This window comes from Mustela erminea, chromosome 3 (assembly GCF_009829155.1).
Source record: "Mustela erminea isolate mMusErm1 chromosome 3, mMusErm1.Pri, whole genome shotgun sequence".
Lineage (NCBI taxonomy): Eukaryota > Metazoa > Chordata > Mammalia > Carnivora > Mustelidae > Mustela > Mustela erminea.
The window spans coordinates 139,168,387-139,187,203 of record NC_045616.1 but is presented as its reverse complement, the minus strand read 5'-3'; the positions used below and the strand labels follow the sequence as shown (position 1 = coordinate 139,187,203).

General features: G+C 44.1%; 1 protein-coding gene across 11 annotated transcripts in view; it reads left to right on the top strand.

Annotated features, from left to right (window-relative positions):
• Window positions 1-18,817, top strand: part of PDZD2 (PDZ domain containing 2) — a 348,844-nt gene that overhangs the window by 294,227 nt on the left and 35,800 nt on the right. For all 11 annotated transcript variants that reach the window (XM_032337686.1, XM_032337688.1, XM_032337684.1 and 8 more), the window contains 5 exons: window positions 5,658-5,769; window positions 11,720-11,865; window positions 14,856-14,975; window positions 16,116-16,230; window positions 18,720-18,793. In XM_032337686.1, coding sequence (XP_032193577.1) covers window positions 5,658-5,769; window positions 11,720-11,865; window positions 14,856-14,975; window positions 16,116-16,230; window positions 18,720-18,793 — 567 coding nt within the window. The remainder of the gene's footprint in view (window positions 1-5,657; window positions 5,770-11,719; window positions 11,866-14,855; window positions 14,976-16,115; window positions 16,231-18,719; window positions 18,794-18,817) is intronic.

The window sequence follows — 18,817 nt, the reverse complement described above, 5'->3', positions numbered from 1 at the left end:
CCATACGTTTCTCAGGCCACTTCCGTCAGGCCAACAAAAATAACTGTGTCCCTTTCAAATTAACCCAGGAATTTTTTTAAATCTCCTCGTGGGCTTCTTTACCATTCACCTTCAGATCTGTACAAACTTTCTGATCCCTCTCAATCCCTTTCTGATCCCAAATCCTCTTACTCAAGCTCTGCTGTTCTTAAATCACCTCTCATTGTCTGCTGGGCCTGAAACAGCCATCGGAGCCTCATTGCATTCTGTTCCTGTGGTTTTGCCTCTTTTTCTGGGGTGGATTTCTTGAGTCCCCAGTCATGCCCTCCAATCTAGTAAAAACTAAAGTGTCTCCCCATTCGTGTGACGCCCACTTTCACTGTGGTCGGGCACTGGCCTCCTAGACCTCACAGCCTCCCCCCCCCCCCCTTCAGACCTGCATGGCCTGTTGTCTGGGATCTCTGCTTTTCCTTCACAGAAGCCTCGCTCTTCCTCTGGTTAATCGCCGCATGTTTCTTGACTGTCTGTCTGCCCCTGCTTCTGCTCACATTGAGGCCAGAGTGTGTTCTCAGGTCATCCTTGGTGTCCCGTGCAGACCCGGCTTCCAGGAGCATACATTTCCAAGAACATGCATTTGAAACAGTTCTAAGCTGTTAGGTTTGCAGTAATTTTATGGAGTTTTTTTTTCTCATCGTGAATACAGCAAGATGGCATATCCATGCTGGGTCACCGTTTGTCTTGCTTTGTTCATTCATTAAATGTGTTGCCACTTATAGGTAGGAAGTGGAAGTGTTTATCTCTGCAGTCTAGAGCTATAATCCTGGTAGGCATAATCATCAAATCTAGAGGCACCCTGAGCCTTGGTGGGGAGAAAGCTGGAGAGGGTTTTGTTTGGCTGAATCTTCACGGTACTTCTGGGGTACAGTTAGGTACTCTGCTAGTACTTTCAAGTGCATTGTTACTAAGTCCTCATCATAACCCTGTTAGATCATTACCAGATAATTTTAACACCTAAACCCTTTCAACCTGGCTCTGTTTGGACCAGGGCAATAGTGAACCACCAAGCCCCAAGTCCTGCTCCACTTCCATCAGCCTGGGCCTCCACGTTTGTTATTAACTTTCTGGGTGATTCTGTTGCACACCAGAGTTTGTCCAGGTCATTCCCGATGCCTGGACAAAATCAGATCCTTTCTAAATACCTGTGCCAGCCACTTTCCACTCTCACCATTGCTTAGCCTTGCCACATCCCTACTTCCAGAGACCCTTTATGGGCAACTCCTGAGCTTTGGGACGTGGGGGCCAGGGGAGACTTTTCTGTTCAAACTGGGTTGCATTTCAGCTTTCTCTGACCCCAGCTTAGAATTCCGTTTTCTCAAGTTGGATCCATTACTACATATTCGTCTGCTTACTGGTTTCCAGAATTTTGTTGCTGTTGTCTTCAACATTTTGTTGCTGTTCTCTTTGCCTGTGGGATTGTCTTTCATTTTAAAATCTCTTCTCTTCCATTTGAGTGTGGTTTCAAATGAAGGGGGAAAAAGGAGGGAAATCTGTCATCTTTAATCAGAAAACTATCACGTAGGGACGCCTGGGTAGTTCAGTTGGTTAAACATCTGCCTTCAGCTCAAGTCATGATCCCAGGGTTCTGGGATCGATTCCTGCATCAGGCTCCTTGCTCAGAGGGGAGCCTGCTTCTCCCTCTCCCTCTGCCTACTGCTTCCCCTGCTTGTGTGCTCTCTCTGAAAAATATGTAAATAAACTTAAAAAATAAAAAACCAACTATCGCTTAATTCTTTTTTTTTTAAGATTTTATTTATTTATTTATTTATTTGACAGACAGAGATCACAAGTAGGCAGAGAGGCAGGCAGAGAGAGAGGAGGAAGCAGGCTCCCTGCTGAGCAGAGAGCCCGATGCAGAGCTCAATCCCAGGACCCTGGGATCATGACCTGAGCTGAAGGCAGAGGCTTTAACCCACTGAGCCACCCAGCTGCTCCTATCACTTAATTCTTAAATCAAACCCCATCTTTCATATGAGAACACTGAAGCTCAAGGTGGATGACTAATGGGCCTAAATTGCTAAAAACCAGAATTTGTGTCCAGGCAGCTGGATTCTTAACCATTCTGCTCTACCACCTCACTGCAAAACCAGAAGCTAAAGATTCTTCTTCAGTGAGAGAGAATCTCATAGACTACATGTGTAGAAAACTGCTCAAACAGAAGGGCTCTAACTTGGAAATTGGCAAATTATATTAGATTCCATTAATTTAATGGCATTGTTGTATAACACATGCATTAGAAATTGATCATGAATAATAGATTATACCAGCTGAACCAAAGGCTTTCCAGGAGAACTTTTTGCACATTTCATTTTCGAACAACTAAAATGACATCATTTCCAGAACAGTTTGATTTGTTCTGTGCATCTGAAATAATAAAAACACAGCAAAGGGACTCTTTAGAGTGTGGACATTTTCAGACAATAGTGCAAAGACTAAAGAGAGGCACATTGTAATCAAAATTGCAATTTGGATGTTGTTACTTTCTGTTCCTTGAGTTCCACACCGCCTCAAATCATGACAGACTATTTTCTGTTGCAAGAGGAAAAGGATCTGTTTAAATTCAGAACTCTGTGCAGACACCTTCCAGGGGTTCTGAAATCAGATTGTGCTTCTGCCTTGAGCTCAACAGTGTACATTTGCACCTCTTTGCAGCGCCTTTAGGTCCATTCTGACCAGTTTAATCTTGGGCTTTCGGGGGTCATGTAACACATACCATCTTTTGCGTAAGATTTCCTCAGTACAAGGAATGGTATCGGTATTTTATAGATCACAGAAACCAAATGTCATCTCATTCTTTGGCACATTTGAGATTAAAAAAAAAAAAAGAAGAAGAAGAAGAAGGTTATTCCTCAAGGCTGTGATTCTCTTTTAAACTGCCTCTCTCAGATTCTGAAAATAAAGAAGATTTGGCTGCGGCTGGGCTCGCATCACAAGAACACAGATTTTGACACAGCGCATGTTCGCTCTTGTAAAAGTCCACGCTCCATCCCTGCACACATGATCCAGCCCAGGTCTCGGATATATGTTAGACCCAAGAAGGTATTAATTACTTCAGGGTCTCCGTTTATTTCCTCATCTGTCTATGGAGAAAACATTTTTTTTACCTTGGGACACATGTTTGCTGCCAACATTAAATGGGAAAAATGTCAGGAATACGAACTACACAGTATGGTGCGGTATTGATCGCCCAACATGTTAACTCAATTAAAATGCATCTAAGGATGGAGGAAGGGAAAATCCTCGTGACGCATGAAGCTGGAAATCAGGAGACAGGAGTCTCTCAGCCTTGCCTGTAATGAGTTGAAAAGCCTTGGGCAGGTCACTTTCCTTTCGGTTACTCATATGAGGGCTTATGTCATCTCCAAAATTCCTCCGATTGCGAGAACTGGAGCCATGCTGGGAAAACAGAGGAAAAAATGGAAGAAGGAAACTTCCGAAGTCTGGAAACAGTGGGTCGGGATTGTTTTCTTCCCTTGACAGGAGCTCCTCTGACGTGCTTTCTGATGGTCTGGGCCTTGGCAGCTGTGGAGTAACCCACGCCCTGACTGGGCACCGAGGAGGTAATAACCGACAAGCCGAGCCTGGGTCAGGTGGTCCGAGAGAAAGAACCAGAGAAAGACGGAACTTAACTCCGTCTCCAGTAATTGCTGTTTATGCTCCAGAGACAGGTTTTTTCCATAAAGCTTTTAAATTAAGCAAAGGGGGAGGCCCCGAGGCTTCTCTGGGATTCTTCTCATTTGCATGTCTCCTCCTGTGCCTCAGCTCTCTGGCCGGTCTCCAAGAGGGTTCTTCTGCACTGGGTATGAATTAAATGTTACCGTTTGGGGTTGGGAAAGACCTCCCTCTTGAGAATCTCTAAAATCATCCTCAGGATTCTATTCTTGTCTTTACTTCATAATTTAAACCTGGAGACCTGCCAATCCCCAACATTGTAATAGGGATTCACCAAATTTATCTTTGTTTTATGTATCGGGATTCATTTGCTTTCCCACGGCCCCTTCCTCAACTCGCCTGCATCTCCTCATTTCTCAGACCTTTTTTTCCCCTCTTTCTCATCTGGAGAGATATTTGAACGTGAAGGGGAAGAGGGAATTTTGCAGACCTCCTATATTATATGTAAGATTTACATATGGAGCGCCTGGCTAGCTCAGACTGTGGAGCGCGGCACTCTTGATCTTGGAGTCATGAGTTTAAGCCCCACGTTGGGTGTGGAGCCTACTTAAAACACACACACACACACACACACACACACACACACACACACACACACAAAATATATATATATATATATATATATATATTTTTTTTTTTTAAAGAAAAAGGTTTCCATAGGAACACTTACATCTTAGAAGGAGGTGGAGTTTACCTGGGAGACTACTTTATGCATTTTCATATACTGAATTTGAAATAGTGTCTAATTTTTATTATCAGTTAACATTCAGGATTTGGGGTTTTTTTACATCATAATTATGTGACTTTTCAATGACTGTGAAATGTTAAAGGATATCTTCCGTCCTTTTAAATTCATGTATGTTTGTTCATGTGAATCCTACCTGTTGTTAATTAATATGACTTTTTCCCTCCAGAACCACCAAGGAAAAGGAAATTTCAAATGGGAAAACTCTTTGTTTGATCCCATAAGGTTTATACATATAAATCTACTTCCCAATTTTTTTAAATGAACTCTTAAGCATGTACGTCACCTTTTCTTTTCTAATAAATGTAGTTTGTTGTTGTTGTTGTTTTAGCATTTTTGGCTTTTCTACAGACCTTGGGATTTTTTCTGCCCCACGCCTCAGGGTCTGGGAGCATCGGCGTACAACGCACAGGTGTGCAGGCTGACTTTCTGGGGCTCCCTGCACGTGGCCCAAGCAGTGCTAATTAGTACTCAGGAATGTGGCACACAGTGTGGCTGACCCAAGGGGTGTAGTTATTTGGCTGCCCCCAAATTAACGTTTTACTGTATTTCAGAATTGAGTTTAAATTTCTGGTTTCAGGGCGCCTGGGTGGCTCAGTGGGTTAAAGCCTCTGCCTTCGGCTCAGATCATGATCCCAGGGTCCTGGGATCGAGCCCCGCATCGGGCTTTCTGCTCAGCAGGGAGCCTGCTTCCTCCTCTCTCTCTGCCTGCCTCTCTGCCTACTTGTGATCTCTGTCAAATACATAAATAAAATCTTCAAAAAATAATAATAATAATTGTTTTTTATAAAGAAATAAATAAATAAATTTCTGGTTTCATAGTTCTTGCAGCTCACACTGTAGGAAAAAGCACTAGCCACAAGCCAAGAGACCTGGGCTGTCTTTGTGGCTTTGTGACCCCCTGGGTGACCTTGACCAACAAGTTTCCTCCAGACATGAAGCGGCCTCTGGGGCGGTTTCCACTTTGAAACCTGCTGTTTCTGCGCTGTGCAGGGCTGCTCGCTGAGGAGGAACTTGCCGGCATAAAGCTGTGTGGTTCCAGGTTATCTGAGGGGCTGTGCTTTGATCCCAGGAAGCCTTTTTCCTCACGTGATACCCGTGTTGCAGCTCTGCTCCTCGAGCCCGGAGAGAACTGCTGGGAGGGAATCTCATCCGCGATCGCTGGTCCGCCTCCCCCGTCAGCTCCGTGTTCTCTGCATTTCAGATGCCCGGGACAGAGGAGTCCCAAGATTCGGGCGGCCCCGAGGAATCCAAGGGAAACCTGGAAAGTCCCAAGCAGGGCAGCAGTAAAATGAAGCTCAAAAGCCGACTGTCAGGTGAGTGGAGCCCCGTGCCTGATGCGGCCTGCCCGAAAGTGAACTTCCAGCCTCCGGAGTGCGAAGATGAGCGGCATTAACAGAATGCGCGCCTCCCCCTCCCCTTACAGCTTCAAACTTATTTTCCCTTTAGATAGTGCACGCCCCAAGCATAAAACTGCCCTCAGCCCGGCTGCCTAAGTGAATATTTTTGTTTGAGTCATAATGAAGTGAATGTCAACATCTCCGTTTGTCTCTGCTCAAACCTAAATGTCCTGTGTGTGTGGTTCATTGACTTGCACAGAACTTCAGGTGACGGGTGCCCTGTGGAACATTCCTAGTGGCCTGTCTTCCCGGCAGATGGCCCTCTCCCTCAAGCTCTTGGTCGACCAGAACCAGGGGCAAAGAGTTACTGACTTAATATGAAATCTGCATCTCAACGAAGCAGGCGGAAAAGTGGGGTGGGAGCCTCAGCTCTGGAAACAGATTTCACATTTCCTGGGTATAGCCTCATAGCAGCTGGCAGATAGAAAGTTCTTGTTGAAAGCAGAGACCCCATGGGGTGCCTGGGTGGCTCAGTTGGTTAAACGATTGCCTTCGGCTCAGGTCATGATCCTGGAGTTCTAGGATCGAGTCCTGCATTTGGGCTCCCCGCTCAGTGGGGAGTCTGCTTCTCCCTCTGACCTTCCCCCTCTCATGCTCTCTCTCTCTCTCTCTCTCATTCTTTCCCTCTCAAATAAATAAATAAAATCTTAAAAAAAAAAAAAAAAAAGAAAGAAAGAAAAAAGAAAGTAAGCAAGCAGAGGCCACATACAAGATTACCTATTATGATCCAAGGGTCCTAAGCGCCCACTCCCTGATGGGCTCTTTCTCCTATTAAACAACAAACAAACCAAAAAACCCTGAAAGTTACATTTTATGTCTGCATTGGTATAAAAGTACAAGCTGGATTCTTTATTATCTCTTCATTACCATGACGTTTACACTTAAAACTTTCTTATGGGCCCTCTACACGGCATCTGCTGGCCTGACGGAGAGGCCCGCCCTAGCTACCTACCCATGAAAGGCGTCTCATGAGACCTTGGGCCACTAACTTCAAGCCCCTGAACTTCCTCTCCCTCACCTGAGAAAAGGAGATAATAATCCTGACTTAGAAAGGGTGAGCAGATTAAAAAACAAACAAAACACATACAGGAGTGGCCAGCCAAAACACAAGGTGTTTTGTGTCTTAGACACAAACCCGTGTGGAGGGGTGCTGTCTGTGCCGCCACCCAGGACCCCTGCCACCCCCGCCCCTGTCGCCACTGCCTGGCCCTCTGCTGAGCTGTTCTCAGGTAAAGCGACTGGTATAGGACCCTCAAACAGATCTGTTTCTTTTAACAAACCAGAGTCACAAAGTGAATTAGTCTGTTCGTAACTCAAAATAGTTAGGCAGTGTCTATCAGAACGCAGGGTGGTGACCAGTGAAATGGCCAGAGGCTGATAAGTTGGAGGGGAGACATCGTGAAGTCCTCACGCAGAGAGACCGCCCAGCTCCCCCAAAGCCCTGAGAACAGCAGAGAGAAATGCATTTCATTCCTGTGTGTGTTTGGGGCCTGGACGTCACAGGGGCGTAGCAGATGAAGAGCTTTAGGCCAGCTGTCTTGGCACAGTTAGTCAACACCTTATCAACAGTCCCCAGGAGGGCCACAGAGCTCTGGGGATGTATTAGGGACCTTTGAAACGCATACGGTCACATTCCTCATTTTATGGATGAGACCAGAGGCGTTAAGGGAATCCCAAAGGTCACTCACTCAGTGCCAGCAAAAAGATCTGCCTCCCAGATAGTTCTTCCCCACCCTGGCTTCCTGAGAATCCTGATGGGAATCCTACTCCCCAGGCTGGGGCTATAGGGTTACAGACACGGGGACGGGGAGATAGCTGGGAACCTTCCAAATCATAATTCTCTAGTGCTATTTATGCTATTAATTTAGAACAAGCAGCACATTCAGCTGAGTAAAATCCACAGCTGGTTGTTGTTTGCCACAAATGGAGGTCACCCTCTCTTCCTGCCCTTCCCATTCACCTGGGGCCATAATAAGCAAATTTGTGTAACAGGCATGAAGCCGGGGAGAACTGTGTTCACTTCTCAGCCCTGCTGTGACTTGACCTGAGACCAGTGACTTGACTTCTCCGGGTCTTCGTTTCTTTGGGTGTAGAGTGAGGATTATACTGTACATTTATTCTGTATATCAGTGCCCCATCTCAGTTGAAAGATGGAGTTGAGAGAGGGAATGTGGCACTGCCCCTGCAGGTATGGCCGCGATGGCCCGGCCCACCCCACCCCTGCCGACGTTAACATCACATTCGTCACTGTCGTTTCCAACTTTGTCATTGTTGTCTCCTCTTTCCCTGTCAAGAGGGGAAGATGCTTGAATAGTTTCAGACAGGAATATTCTTAAGAACTTTAGGCGGTGATAAGGCGTGCGACAGGAGGTATGAAGATGGAAGTCTGTCCGGGTCGTGGTGCTCGGGGGAGGCATCCAGAGGACACAGGATGAAGCAGGGCCTTGGCAAGATTTGACAGAACCCAAGAGGAAGCCAACGGTGGTCTGGACAAGGGAGAAAATGCACCAGAAATGTTTAGGGACTATGAGGGAAAAATGGTTAGAAACACAGTTAGCAACTGGTTTTCCTCCCCAGCTTTCCGAAAGATCCAGTAATCCAACAGGAACCACGATTGAGTCCAGCAGAGCTTGTCAGGGAGGTTAGGGGTAAGGAACCCCTCCGGGAGGGAGCTGATGGTGCCGGCAAAGTGAGGCAAAATGTCAGGCGATATTGATCGGCTCCCCGGTTTTGGAAAGGATGCGGGAGGAGGACAGACCCTCTCCTTTGAGAATCAGCAGGCCAGAGCCACGAATTCATGGAGCAGGGCCGTGGGAGATATGGCTGGAAAAGTAATTTGAGACCTAGGAAGGCGGCTTATGGAGCTGGGTCTTCATTCAGTGCTGTGAAATATGTTCAGCCTGAAGACATTTGAATACAGGAGATTTTAATGTGATCACCTGCTAATTTGTCTGTCCTATAAACTTGGATTTTTATTTCCTAGTTTCTAAAAGCGAGTCACTCTGGTATTCGTGTGTTGGTATCACACTACCGTATGTGGTTTCTCTTCTATTGAGGCAAGTGCCCCAATGTGAGCTCAAAAGGCACTTTCTTCTAATGAATCTTTTTCAGATGAGTAAGCCTGCCAAGATGGAGTGATCTGGCCATGAATTAGTAAGTCCTGAATTATTAAGGAGGTTCTGTAAAAAAAAGTTCCAGCCTTCTCCACTAAGATTTTTGCCTAGTCTGGCTCCAGAATGACTGAAGTGATTTTATAGAACATTTTTCCTGACATCCTAACCTGAATTTTCCTTACTTCATACTGCCCTTTTTGCCAGCAGGGCTCCCTTTTAATTTTGGTATTTTTGATTTATCTGTGTTAATACCCTACACTTGTGATCTTTTTAAATGGAAATTTCTCTTTGATTGCAAAGAAGTCTCAGGTGTTTGAAAACCTGTATCACAAAGTTAATATGTAGCTTTTGAAACACCAGGCTTTTAGTGATGTTCATGTTAATATAACTGTATCAGCACTCTTCCAACTTTTCATCACCATTAAAGACTCACTATATTATTTTTAAAAGAGTACAGAATCATCCTGTTTTATTCCATGAAAAACTTTCTGAAAAACGTTTAGGTAAATTGAATTTTAGGTCATCAAATAAAACATAGTCTAGGAGAATTTGATATTACAAAGAATCTGTATATTCATATAGCTATATACACACATGTGTGATATATTCATAATGTATCATGTAAACATTGTGATGTGATTATAGCTATATTCAGTGTAATTGAGCCATCATTTAAAATAATTTCCTTATTTTAAAATAGCATGTAATATAAACTAAGTATTGATAAAGGTATCTTTAAAAATTACTACAAAAATTTCTTAAGACACAAAGTTCTAAGCATAAAGGGAAAAATCGATACATTATACGTTAAATTATGAATTTTTGTTCATGTGAAAATACCAGTAAGAGTGAAAAAGGCAAATCACAGACATGGAGAAGATACTTTCAATACATAGATCCCATAAAGGACTCAAATCTAAAACATTAACAATAGAAAAATAAAAACTCTTATAAATCAACAACAAAAAGACAGAAACCCATTACAAGAATAAGCAAAACAGGCACTTTACAACTTTATCGGGAAAAAAAAAAAAAGCCACTGTACAAATTTAAAAACGTTAAAACAGCCAACGAATTTTTGAAAGAAGTTCAGTCACATTGGTCATCAGTGGAATGTAAATTAAAAACCACAAGAGGGCCCCTGGCTGGCTTGGCTGGTGGTGTGTGGGACTCTTGATCTTGGGCTTATGAGTTTAAGCCCCATGTTGGGTATAGAGATTACTTGAAAATAAAATATTAAAAAAAAAAAACACAGTGAAATGTCATTATGTACCTATGAGATTGGCTGAAATTTTAAAAACTGGCACCACCAAGTATGACGATGATGTGGGGAAACTAGGACTCCCATACGGTGGTGTTCCAGCATTGGGAAAGGTGGCTGTGTACTCGAGGCTCAGCAGCTCTGCCTAGGTCTGCACCCCCCCACACATGGGATTCCTATGAGAATGTTCCATAATAGTCTGTTCTAGATCAAGGGTCGGCAAACTACCACCCACAGCTGTATTTGTATGGACCACAAGCTAGAAGTACTTTCTGTATCTTCAGTGGATTTAAAAAAAGAGAGAAAGAAAGAGAGAATATGCAGCAGAGATCATCTGTGGCCCATAGAGTCTAAAACATTTACTATCTGGCCTTTACAAAAAAAAAAAATAGTTGTTGACCCTTGTTCTAGAACTGAAACCGGAAACAAAACAAGTGTTCATCAGCAACAGAGTGGATAGCCAAACTGTGATAACTGTGGTGTGTTTATACAATGGAGTAGTATACAGAAATGGGATGAACAGACTATTAGCACCAACATGGGGACTTTCGCAAATAGATGCTAAGAGTGAAGAACCAGATGCAAAAAGTACATATCTTTTTTTTTTTAAGATTTTATTTATTTATTTGACAGAGAGAGGCAGGCAGAGAGAGAGGAGGAAGCAGGCTCCCTGCTGAGCAGAGAGCCCGATTCAGGGCTTGATCCCAGGACTCTGAGATCATGACCTGAGCCGAAGGCAGCGGCTTAACCCACTGAGCCACCCAGGTGCCCCAAAAAGTACATATCTTATGTGTTCGTTTATATAAAGTTCAAAAATAGGCAAAAGTCATCTCTGATGTTGGAAGTCGGGATAATAGTTACCATGGATGAAGGCTGGTTAGTGGTGCCAAAGCAGCTTTTGAGTTCCAGAAATATCTGTTTCTTGGTCTGACTGTTGGTTTCTGGAACATTCACTTTGTGAAATTTCATGGAACTGTACACTTATGACTTGTGCAAATTTCTGTGAGATTTTATTCTTTAATAAAGAAGTTTATTTAACAAGTCATTACATGGAAAAAAAAAAGAAAGAAAGAAAGAAAGAAAGAAAGAAAGCACCTGCCCCAACAATGGAAGTGTACCAAACAGAGTAATGTTCCTCCGTCACTAGAAAACCATCTATTGGTAGCTTTCTCACTGTTGGTTACCACCTTGTCAACTCTGGCTACCTCTTACTTAGATGAAATGTGTACATTTTCCCATATCCAGTTTGGTTCCTTCAAAGACTGGCACTTGCTTCATTATCTGGCATTAATGGCCCCAATGGACCCCCAGCTTAGGCAGAGCTTATTGGTAGAAAGCAATGAGCTACTGAGCTCATCTAATACTTTGAAAGTACACCAGGCTTCTGAAGACCATATAGTGTTGAGGTAAATCCAACAATGTTATGCCTGTGATACTCAGAACATTCTTTCCATCCCATATCACGCCATGTTTTTCTCCATGTTTTCACAAGGGGGTGTACACCGTCTGGAGTCTGTTGAAGAATATAATGAGCTGATGGTGCGAAATGGGGACCCCAGGATCAGGATGTTGGAAGTCTCCCGAGATGGCCGAAAGCACTCTCTTCCCCAGCTGCTGGACTCTACTGGGACATCACAGGTAGGACAGTACCATGGAGCCTTTCATTTTCTCCGACTGTCAGAGTTGCCTGGTTAGGGATGTAAGAGCATGTTTCCACCCCTGGGTCTTGAGGCTTTCTTTCACTCTTTCAGAGACCAATAAGAGCATCCTTCTGGGGAAGAGCTGCCCACCTGTGTGGGCAGGGTTGTTTGGGTCTAGAGATGTAGCACAGAGAACGAGGTCCATCTGTGGAGGCTAGGAAGAAGTCAGCCCAGGATTTGAAAACAGTAGAGAAAAATAATCCTTTGTTGGATCTCGACATCTTGCTCCCCTTCCTACTGTGTGTTTTGGACCCGAGAGCTGCTTTCAATGCCAGGAGACAATGGCGCCTCACGGTCTGTGGTCAACCACCATCGCTTGTTCAATGGGCGCGTCAGGTGTCAGCGTAACCACTGGGTGGGCGGGTGAGTGTTGGGTCATGTGAAGTGGGGGGAGTGCATGTGTGTGCCTATACCATGTCTAGGATTTTACCTGTTACTTAGTAGTGGTTCAAATAGACAAGGTCACAGGACTGCAGTTGGGGGTAAAGGAGGCAATGATGTTAATATTCCAGGACCCTCCCCAGAAGAACTCTGGGATCCCTAATTCTTCACAGGGCTCTTCCACAATTACATTATCCTCAGTCCAGTTACAAGTGTGTAGAGAGCTCCCAACCTAGTTGAAGCCAGGCTCAGTGTCTGGGGAACTTGTGGAGTGTTCTTGCAGTCCTGGCACCATCAGCCAGAGGGCTCAAGAGAAACCATTGGCATCTTGCCTACAGTGAAGCAGCCATGGAAACGGAGGGTGGAGCAGTGACATCCATAAGTGCATATAGACTCATGAATCATAGAGATGAAAAGGTCCTGGGGCAGGTCATCTGGGTCAAGTCATTCCTTTGGGTGTGTTATCACCATTTTACAGACGGGCCAGTGAATCTCAAAGAGAGTGAGTATTTCACTCAAAATGATTTGCCAGAATCCCTGGGAAGAACATTTTACCTAGCCAGGCAAATAACAAGCACCCGTGTTCCAGAGGCAGCTGCTGATCAGGTTATTTTGTGTGGAATCTACCCAAAGACAACTTGAGTTGGGACATGGAGCAAAGGCAGAGCAGAAAACCTGCGTGGGTCCTGGTTAAAACTCCTCCAGACAAGCCTGTGACCTGCTCAAAATGATCCAGCTGGACCAGCAGTCAGGAGGTAAACCGGAAAGTCGTAGGAGAACCACTTGTCAGGCTGTTTTAGTTAGTGCAGAAAGTAACAGAAGGTTTCCTGCCATCACAGCCAAGGAGGCCTAGCTTGAGATGATTTCTTAAGTGACCTGCTGAGAAACCTGACCATACTTATAGCCCAGAAATACCTATTTCTGACAAAGCTCCTAGAAAGCACAAGCTGGTGAGATTTTAGAGGAAAGATGTTTTTCCCCTTGTCAAAATGTCCTTTTTCTTTTCTGCTTTTCTGCTCTTTTCTTTTTCTACCAGGATTCACCCTTCTTTTCCCTTGTTCTCTCTCCCTCCCCTACAAAGCATTGAGGAGGGTAGAGCCACCCAATACATCTTTCCACCAGGATGGAAATATCTTATGTCCGTCCTGTCCAGTATGGTAGCCACTTGTGTCTACTGAGCACATGAGACATGGGCAGTGAGACTGAGGAGTGTATTTTTAATTTTAATCTTTGTTTAAATATAGACAGCCAGAGGTCACTGGTGGCTGCCATCTTGGACAGCGGAGGTCTAAGAAATGCAGTGGGACCCCTAAAGCTCATCAAGAGAATAAGTCAGTGTGCAGGCCTCTGGTTCCCACGGGCTCCCGAAGGGGAGATGGCAGGAGGTGCAGCTGGAGAGAGTCCCTTACAAGTCCACACATGAACTCCATATTTGAGGGCTGGAAGCCCGTAGGCTGTGTCTGGCCATCTCCATGATGGTTTCAGTAAAAGGGCAGTAACCTTGCCAAGCCAACATTTTTTAAATAAATTAGAGTCTGGGAGGCCAGCATAGCTAGCAGATATTTTGTAAAACTGCAAAATAGAATTGTTCTAAGCTGCCAGGAATACAAAAATATCATTAGCAGACATCTCATTTCTACCTTTGGATGTAGAATATACTCATTAAGGCTAGAAACTATTTTCTGATGTCTCTTTTCTCAGATTAAGCACAAAGTTATTTTTTCTTCTTTTTTTGCTTATGCTGGACTATCTGTCTCATTTCAGAGATTTATTATTCTAAGAAGATAGATTGTAGAAGTGCTTTAGCAACAGATTTGCTTAAAGTCTTATTTATGTTCTAAACGGTGAACCCTGCTTGCACACGTGTACGTGTGGGTGATGGACAACAAAGGGATTGAGATGTGAGCCCCTGCGTGCCAGCACGGGGGGAAAGGGCAGCTGATGGGAAAGTATTTTATTTTCCAAATATGAGGGGTTAGAACTGAAACTGCTGCCCTTTGTCAGTGGGGTGTTTTATATGGAATAATAGTTGTCGGGGCTTGCGGTTTGGGTTTTAATATGAAACAAGGGCTTGCTACGTTTTTGGTTGAGTGAATTCAGCTTAAAATGGCAAGCAAGATACTTTCTAACCATGATGGTGAACGGGGTGGGGGTAGGGAGCAGCTTCCAGGGAGAACCTGACCACAGGATAGCCCTCCTACGTCTCTGAGGCCTCTCGGCTTCTGGTTCCTGACTCCATTCCAGAAAGCAAGTAGGAGGATGTGCGGGGTACCATCAAAGGAAGGACACCACTGGGCGCCTGCAGCCTCCAGGCGGCTCTTTCTGCGGCAAGGGCAGCACCACGTGGCATGTGACAGCAGGCGCTGGTCCTCTAATGGTGTCCTTCGCAAGCTCCTTCATGCTGCTCGGCCAGAGATGGAGCAGGGAGAAATGGCTGTCTAACCCAAAAGACAACTGAGATTTTCAAAATCTGAATATATTTCTATGCCAGAGGCCCCAGAAGGGTACACGCGACTATCCCTGACCTTGCCTTATGCTGACTTGTAGGAATATCACATTGTGAAGAAGTCCACGCGCTCCCTAAGCACCACGCAGGTGGAGTCCCCGTGGAGACTCATCCGGCCTTCGGTCATCTCCATCATCGGGCTTTACAAAGAAAAGGGCAAGGTGAGCTCCTTTCTGCTCACTCTTTTGGCCCAGGTGAATGTTAGCATCTGCTTCTTACATGGTTAGCTTTATTACTGTCTTTTTTTAAATTTTTATTTATTTATTTATTTGACAGACAGAGAAAACAAGTAGGCAGAGAGGCAGGCAGAGAGAGGGGGAAGCAGACTCCCCACTGAGCAGAGACCCCGATCTGGGGCTCAATCCCAGGACCCCGAGATCATGACCTGAGCTGAAGGTAGAGGCTTTAACCCACTGAGCCACCCAGGCACTCCTGTTTGTTTGTTTGTTTGTTTAATATATTTTATTTTATTTTTTCATGAGAGAGGGAGAGAGAGAGAGGCTCCCGAAGGAGCAGGGAGCCCAGTGCGGGACTCGATCCCACAACCCTGGGATCATGACCCGAGCCGAAGGCAGATACTAAACCTACTGAGCCACTCAGGCACCCTAGCTTTATTACTTTTTTGTATAGAATAGATTGAGTGGCCTTTGTGTAGATTAGAGGGGATTCCCTCGCCTCCTCTCCCAGGGGCTGCTGAGTGAGACACGCCCTCTTGGCCTCACGACATCAAGAGTCCCTGCTCCTGGGAGCCAGGGCACAGGGTGGGGTGGACTGAGTGCTCCAACATTTGCGACTATTGAAAGAAAAGCCACTCCTGCAGCTGCATGGGGATATATCCCTCATTATCCTTCTGAATGAATTTCATAGCATCGCCTCTATCACAGAGGGTAATACAAATAAGTAGATATTATGCAAATACCAAACCATCCATTTTGATATTACACAAAACAGGAAGATTGACACCAAAGAATAAAATAAATATGGCACCCAAATTGTAGGAAATGACTCTACTGAGCTATTCATTGATCCATGTAAAATTGCCATTTTTGAAGATCATAGGCTGTCAAATACTGGCAAGTTCACATGTTTCAAGCTAAAACTTTCTCCCTTTAATGTAATGTGTAGCTAGTACAATGCAAATAGATCTGAGGATGGAAGTGGAAAAGAGAATGCAAATTTAAATTTATAGCCAGTTAGCTTAACTCTGAGCCTACCTGGGAAGGAGGCCTCAGTTAAATAGAAATAAGAGCAGATGCCCTCGGTTAAATACTGCCTTGACAACCTTTCTTCTTGGGGTGTAGGGCCTTGGCTTTAGCATTGCTGGAGGTCGAGACTGCATTCGAGGACAGATGGGGATTTTTGTCAAGACCATTTTCCCAAATGGATCAGCTGCAGAGGATGGAAGACTTAAAGAAGGTAGGAGAAAGCCTCTCGGTGGCTCTCAGTGGTGGTGGGCTCTGATTCCATCACCTTTGCAAGATGTGAAGCCAGTGGCACAGCAGCTAAGGCCATGGGCTTGGGGGTCAAGTAGACCTGAGCAGAACTAATACTTACTACATCATGACCTTGGACAGTTGATGTAACCTGAGCTTCACTTTCCTTAGTTTGTAAACTTTGGAATATTAGTACCTGTCTCAAGGAGTCATTGTGGGGATTAAAGGAGATGATGAGCAGAATGATTTGATATTTTTTATTTGGGTCTTTAAATGTCTGTCTTGTCCCCTTGGTTCTTAATCATGTTCCTTGCCTTGAAAATTCCTAAGAGCTTACAGGCCATTTTTGCCTCAGGGCCAGAGTACGTGTGTGTGTGTGTGTGTGTGTGTGTGTGTGTGTGTGTACCTTTTATATTCTCCATAATACCTGCCATTTTGCCATTTTGCATAAACATACTAAACGAGTGCATTTTTTCCTCCCAGCTTTATTGGGATGTAATTGATCCATAACATTGTCTAAGTTTAAGGCAGACAGCATGATGATTTGATGTGCACATACATTGCAAAATGAGCAGCACATTGAGCGAGCTAACACCTCATCACATCACATAATGACTGTGTGGTGAGGCGGGGCAAGAACATGGGAGGTCTACTCTCTTAGAAATTTTCAACTGGACAGCACAGTATTGCTAATCATAGTCACCGTGCTGGGCATTAGATCCCCAGAAACTATTCACGAGTCTTGATTTTTTTTCCTCCCTTTTTAACACACTTCCTTCTTGAAATGACTAAATCACACTATTTGTAGTTACCCTCAGAAATTCTCTAACTGCTCAGTTCAACTGACCCAAATTGTGGGTACTCTTATATTCAGCTGGCTTATTTTTTTTTAATTGATAAGAATCCCCTAGAGTCTCCTTTTTCTAGGCAGAGCTACCCTAGGAGCCTGTATGCTAATGTTCAGACATGACCGGGCTTATGTAGAGGACAGAATATTTATTTCTCTCTCTTAGAGGAAGGATTAACTCCCAGGTGATATTTGTAGCTAGTTTCAGAACAATGGAAAATTCTAACAGAGCATTTTTATAATGGATGTGCCATGTGTTCATTTGATTGAAATTCATCCTACAGGAACTGGTAGAATGGAGAAAAATGGAGGAAAAATCAATGGTAAATGTTAATAGCACTTGATTCTCCTAAATACTGCTTTTTCATACATGTTCACTTACCATAAAGGTAAATCATTGGAATGTATTTCCAATGTGTTGAATGATCTTTTAAAAATCTTATATAAAGATTTTTAAGAGCATGAGCAATCATTTTAATGATCGTATCCTTTTCCCGTGTGGAAGCAAACCAAAAACCTCACCTAGTTAGGTGATTATTTTTAAACAGATTATTTCACTTCTTTTACAACCTCTGTAATTGCATTAGAGAGAAGGCACACGAATGCCTGGGCTACTGCTACGTTTTCAAACTCACCTACAGGATTCCTTAAATGGAGTCCACAGTCCATGAGAAGTGAAAAGGTGTGTTCTGACACTGATTTACACTTTGTTATAGGGAAGGGAAGTCCCTCTTTTGTCCTGAACTGCTGTACAAAGTTTATCTGTTCTTCTCTTGGGGGCCCCTTCGTAGTGTTTTTGACGAACTGTTATTCCAAAACACAGACCATGTTACAAGAGTACAAACCAAAAACAAACTCTGATAAGTCAACAGGATGTCCAAGTTCTTTTCTATTCCCAGAAGACACTCTCAACAGCTGGAAAAATGACCTGACTGTACCTTCCTGGGCTTGAAGATGAGGATGAATCCAGGATAATTTGGGAGAGAGAGAGAGAGAGAATGAATGAGAGAGCGGTTTGGCATTAACCCACGATAATGTCTTAGATAGAAGCGTGGAGTAACTGACCAACTCCATGACTGGGAACCCGGAACAGCATCAGTAACCCCCGGCATCCAGACTATTTCTGGAGGCAGGGCTGCCATTCTTAAATAATATCTCAAAAGTTTTTTGTCTCTGTTGTTAAAACCATTGTCCACACCCCAGGATGGTTCTCCAAGCTCAAAAATCTTGTCTTCTGCAAATACAGAAGTGGCTTCCTCACGTGTTGTGTGTGTTCATGCTTTCTTGCCGGTTGGCTTACGTTTTTAAACAGATACTATGAGGAAAGACTTGGGCCTCATTATTGTGTTTTGATCTCTAACCTTGGGACACTTATTATCAAACTCGGCAATGACTAAACAATAAGGTCTGGGTACTTCCCCTGGTTGTTTTCATTAAAGATGGAGATGGCAGAAATACTGAGAAAGGATATGCATTATTCGTTGTCCCATTTTGTGAAGTTCCCGGGAGCTAAGCTAATGGAAACACACTGGAACAATAAAAATCATCTTATAGAATTGTAAATGAGGTTCCATAGCTGTCCTCTTCTGAAGCTCGATGTTAACGTACCCCTGTTTGGTCACCAGGGGATGAAATCCTCGATGTAAACGGAATACCGATCAAGGGCTTGACGTTCCAAGAAGCCATTCACACCTTTAAGGTAACAACATTCTTATCTCTTTTG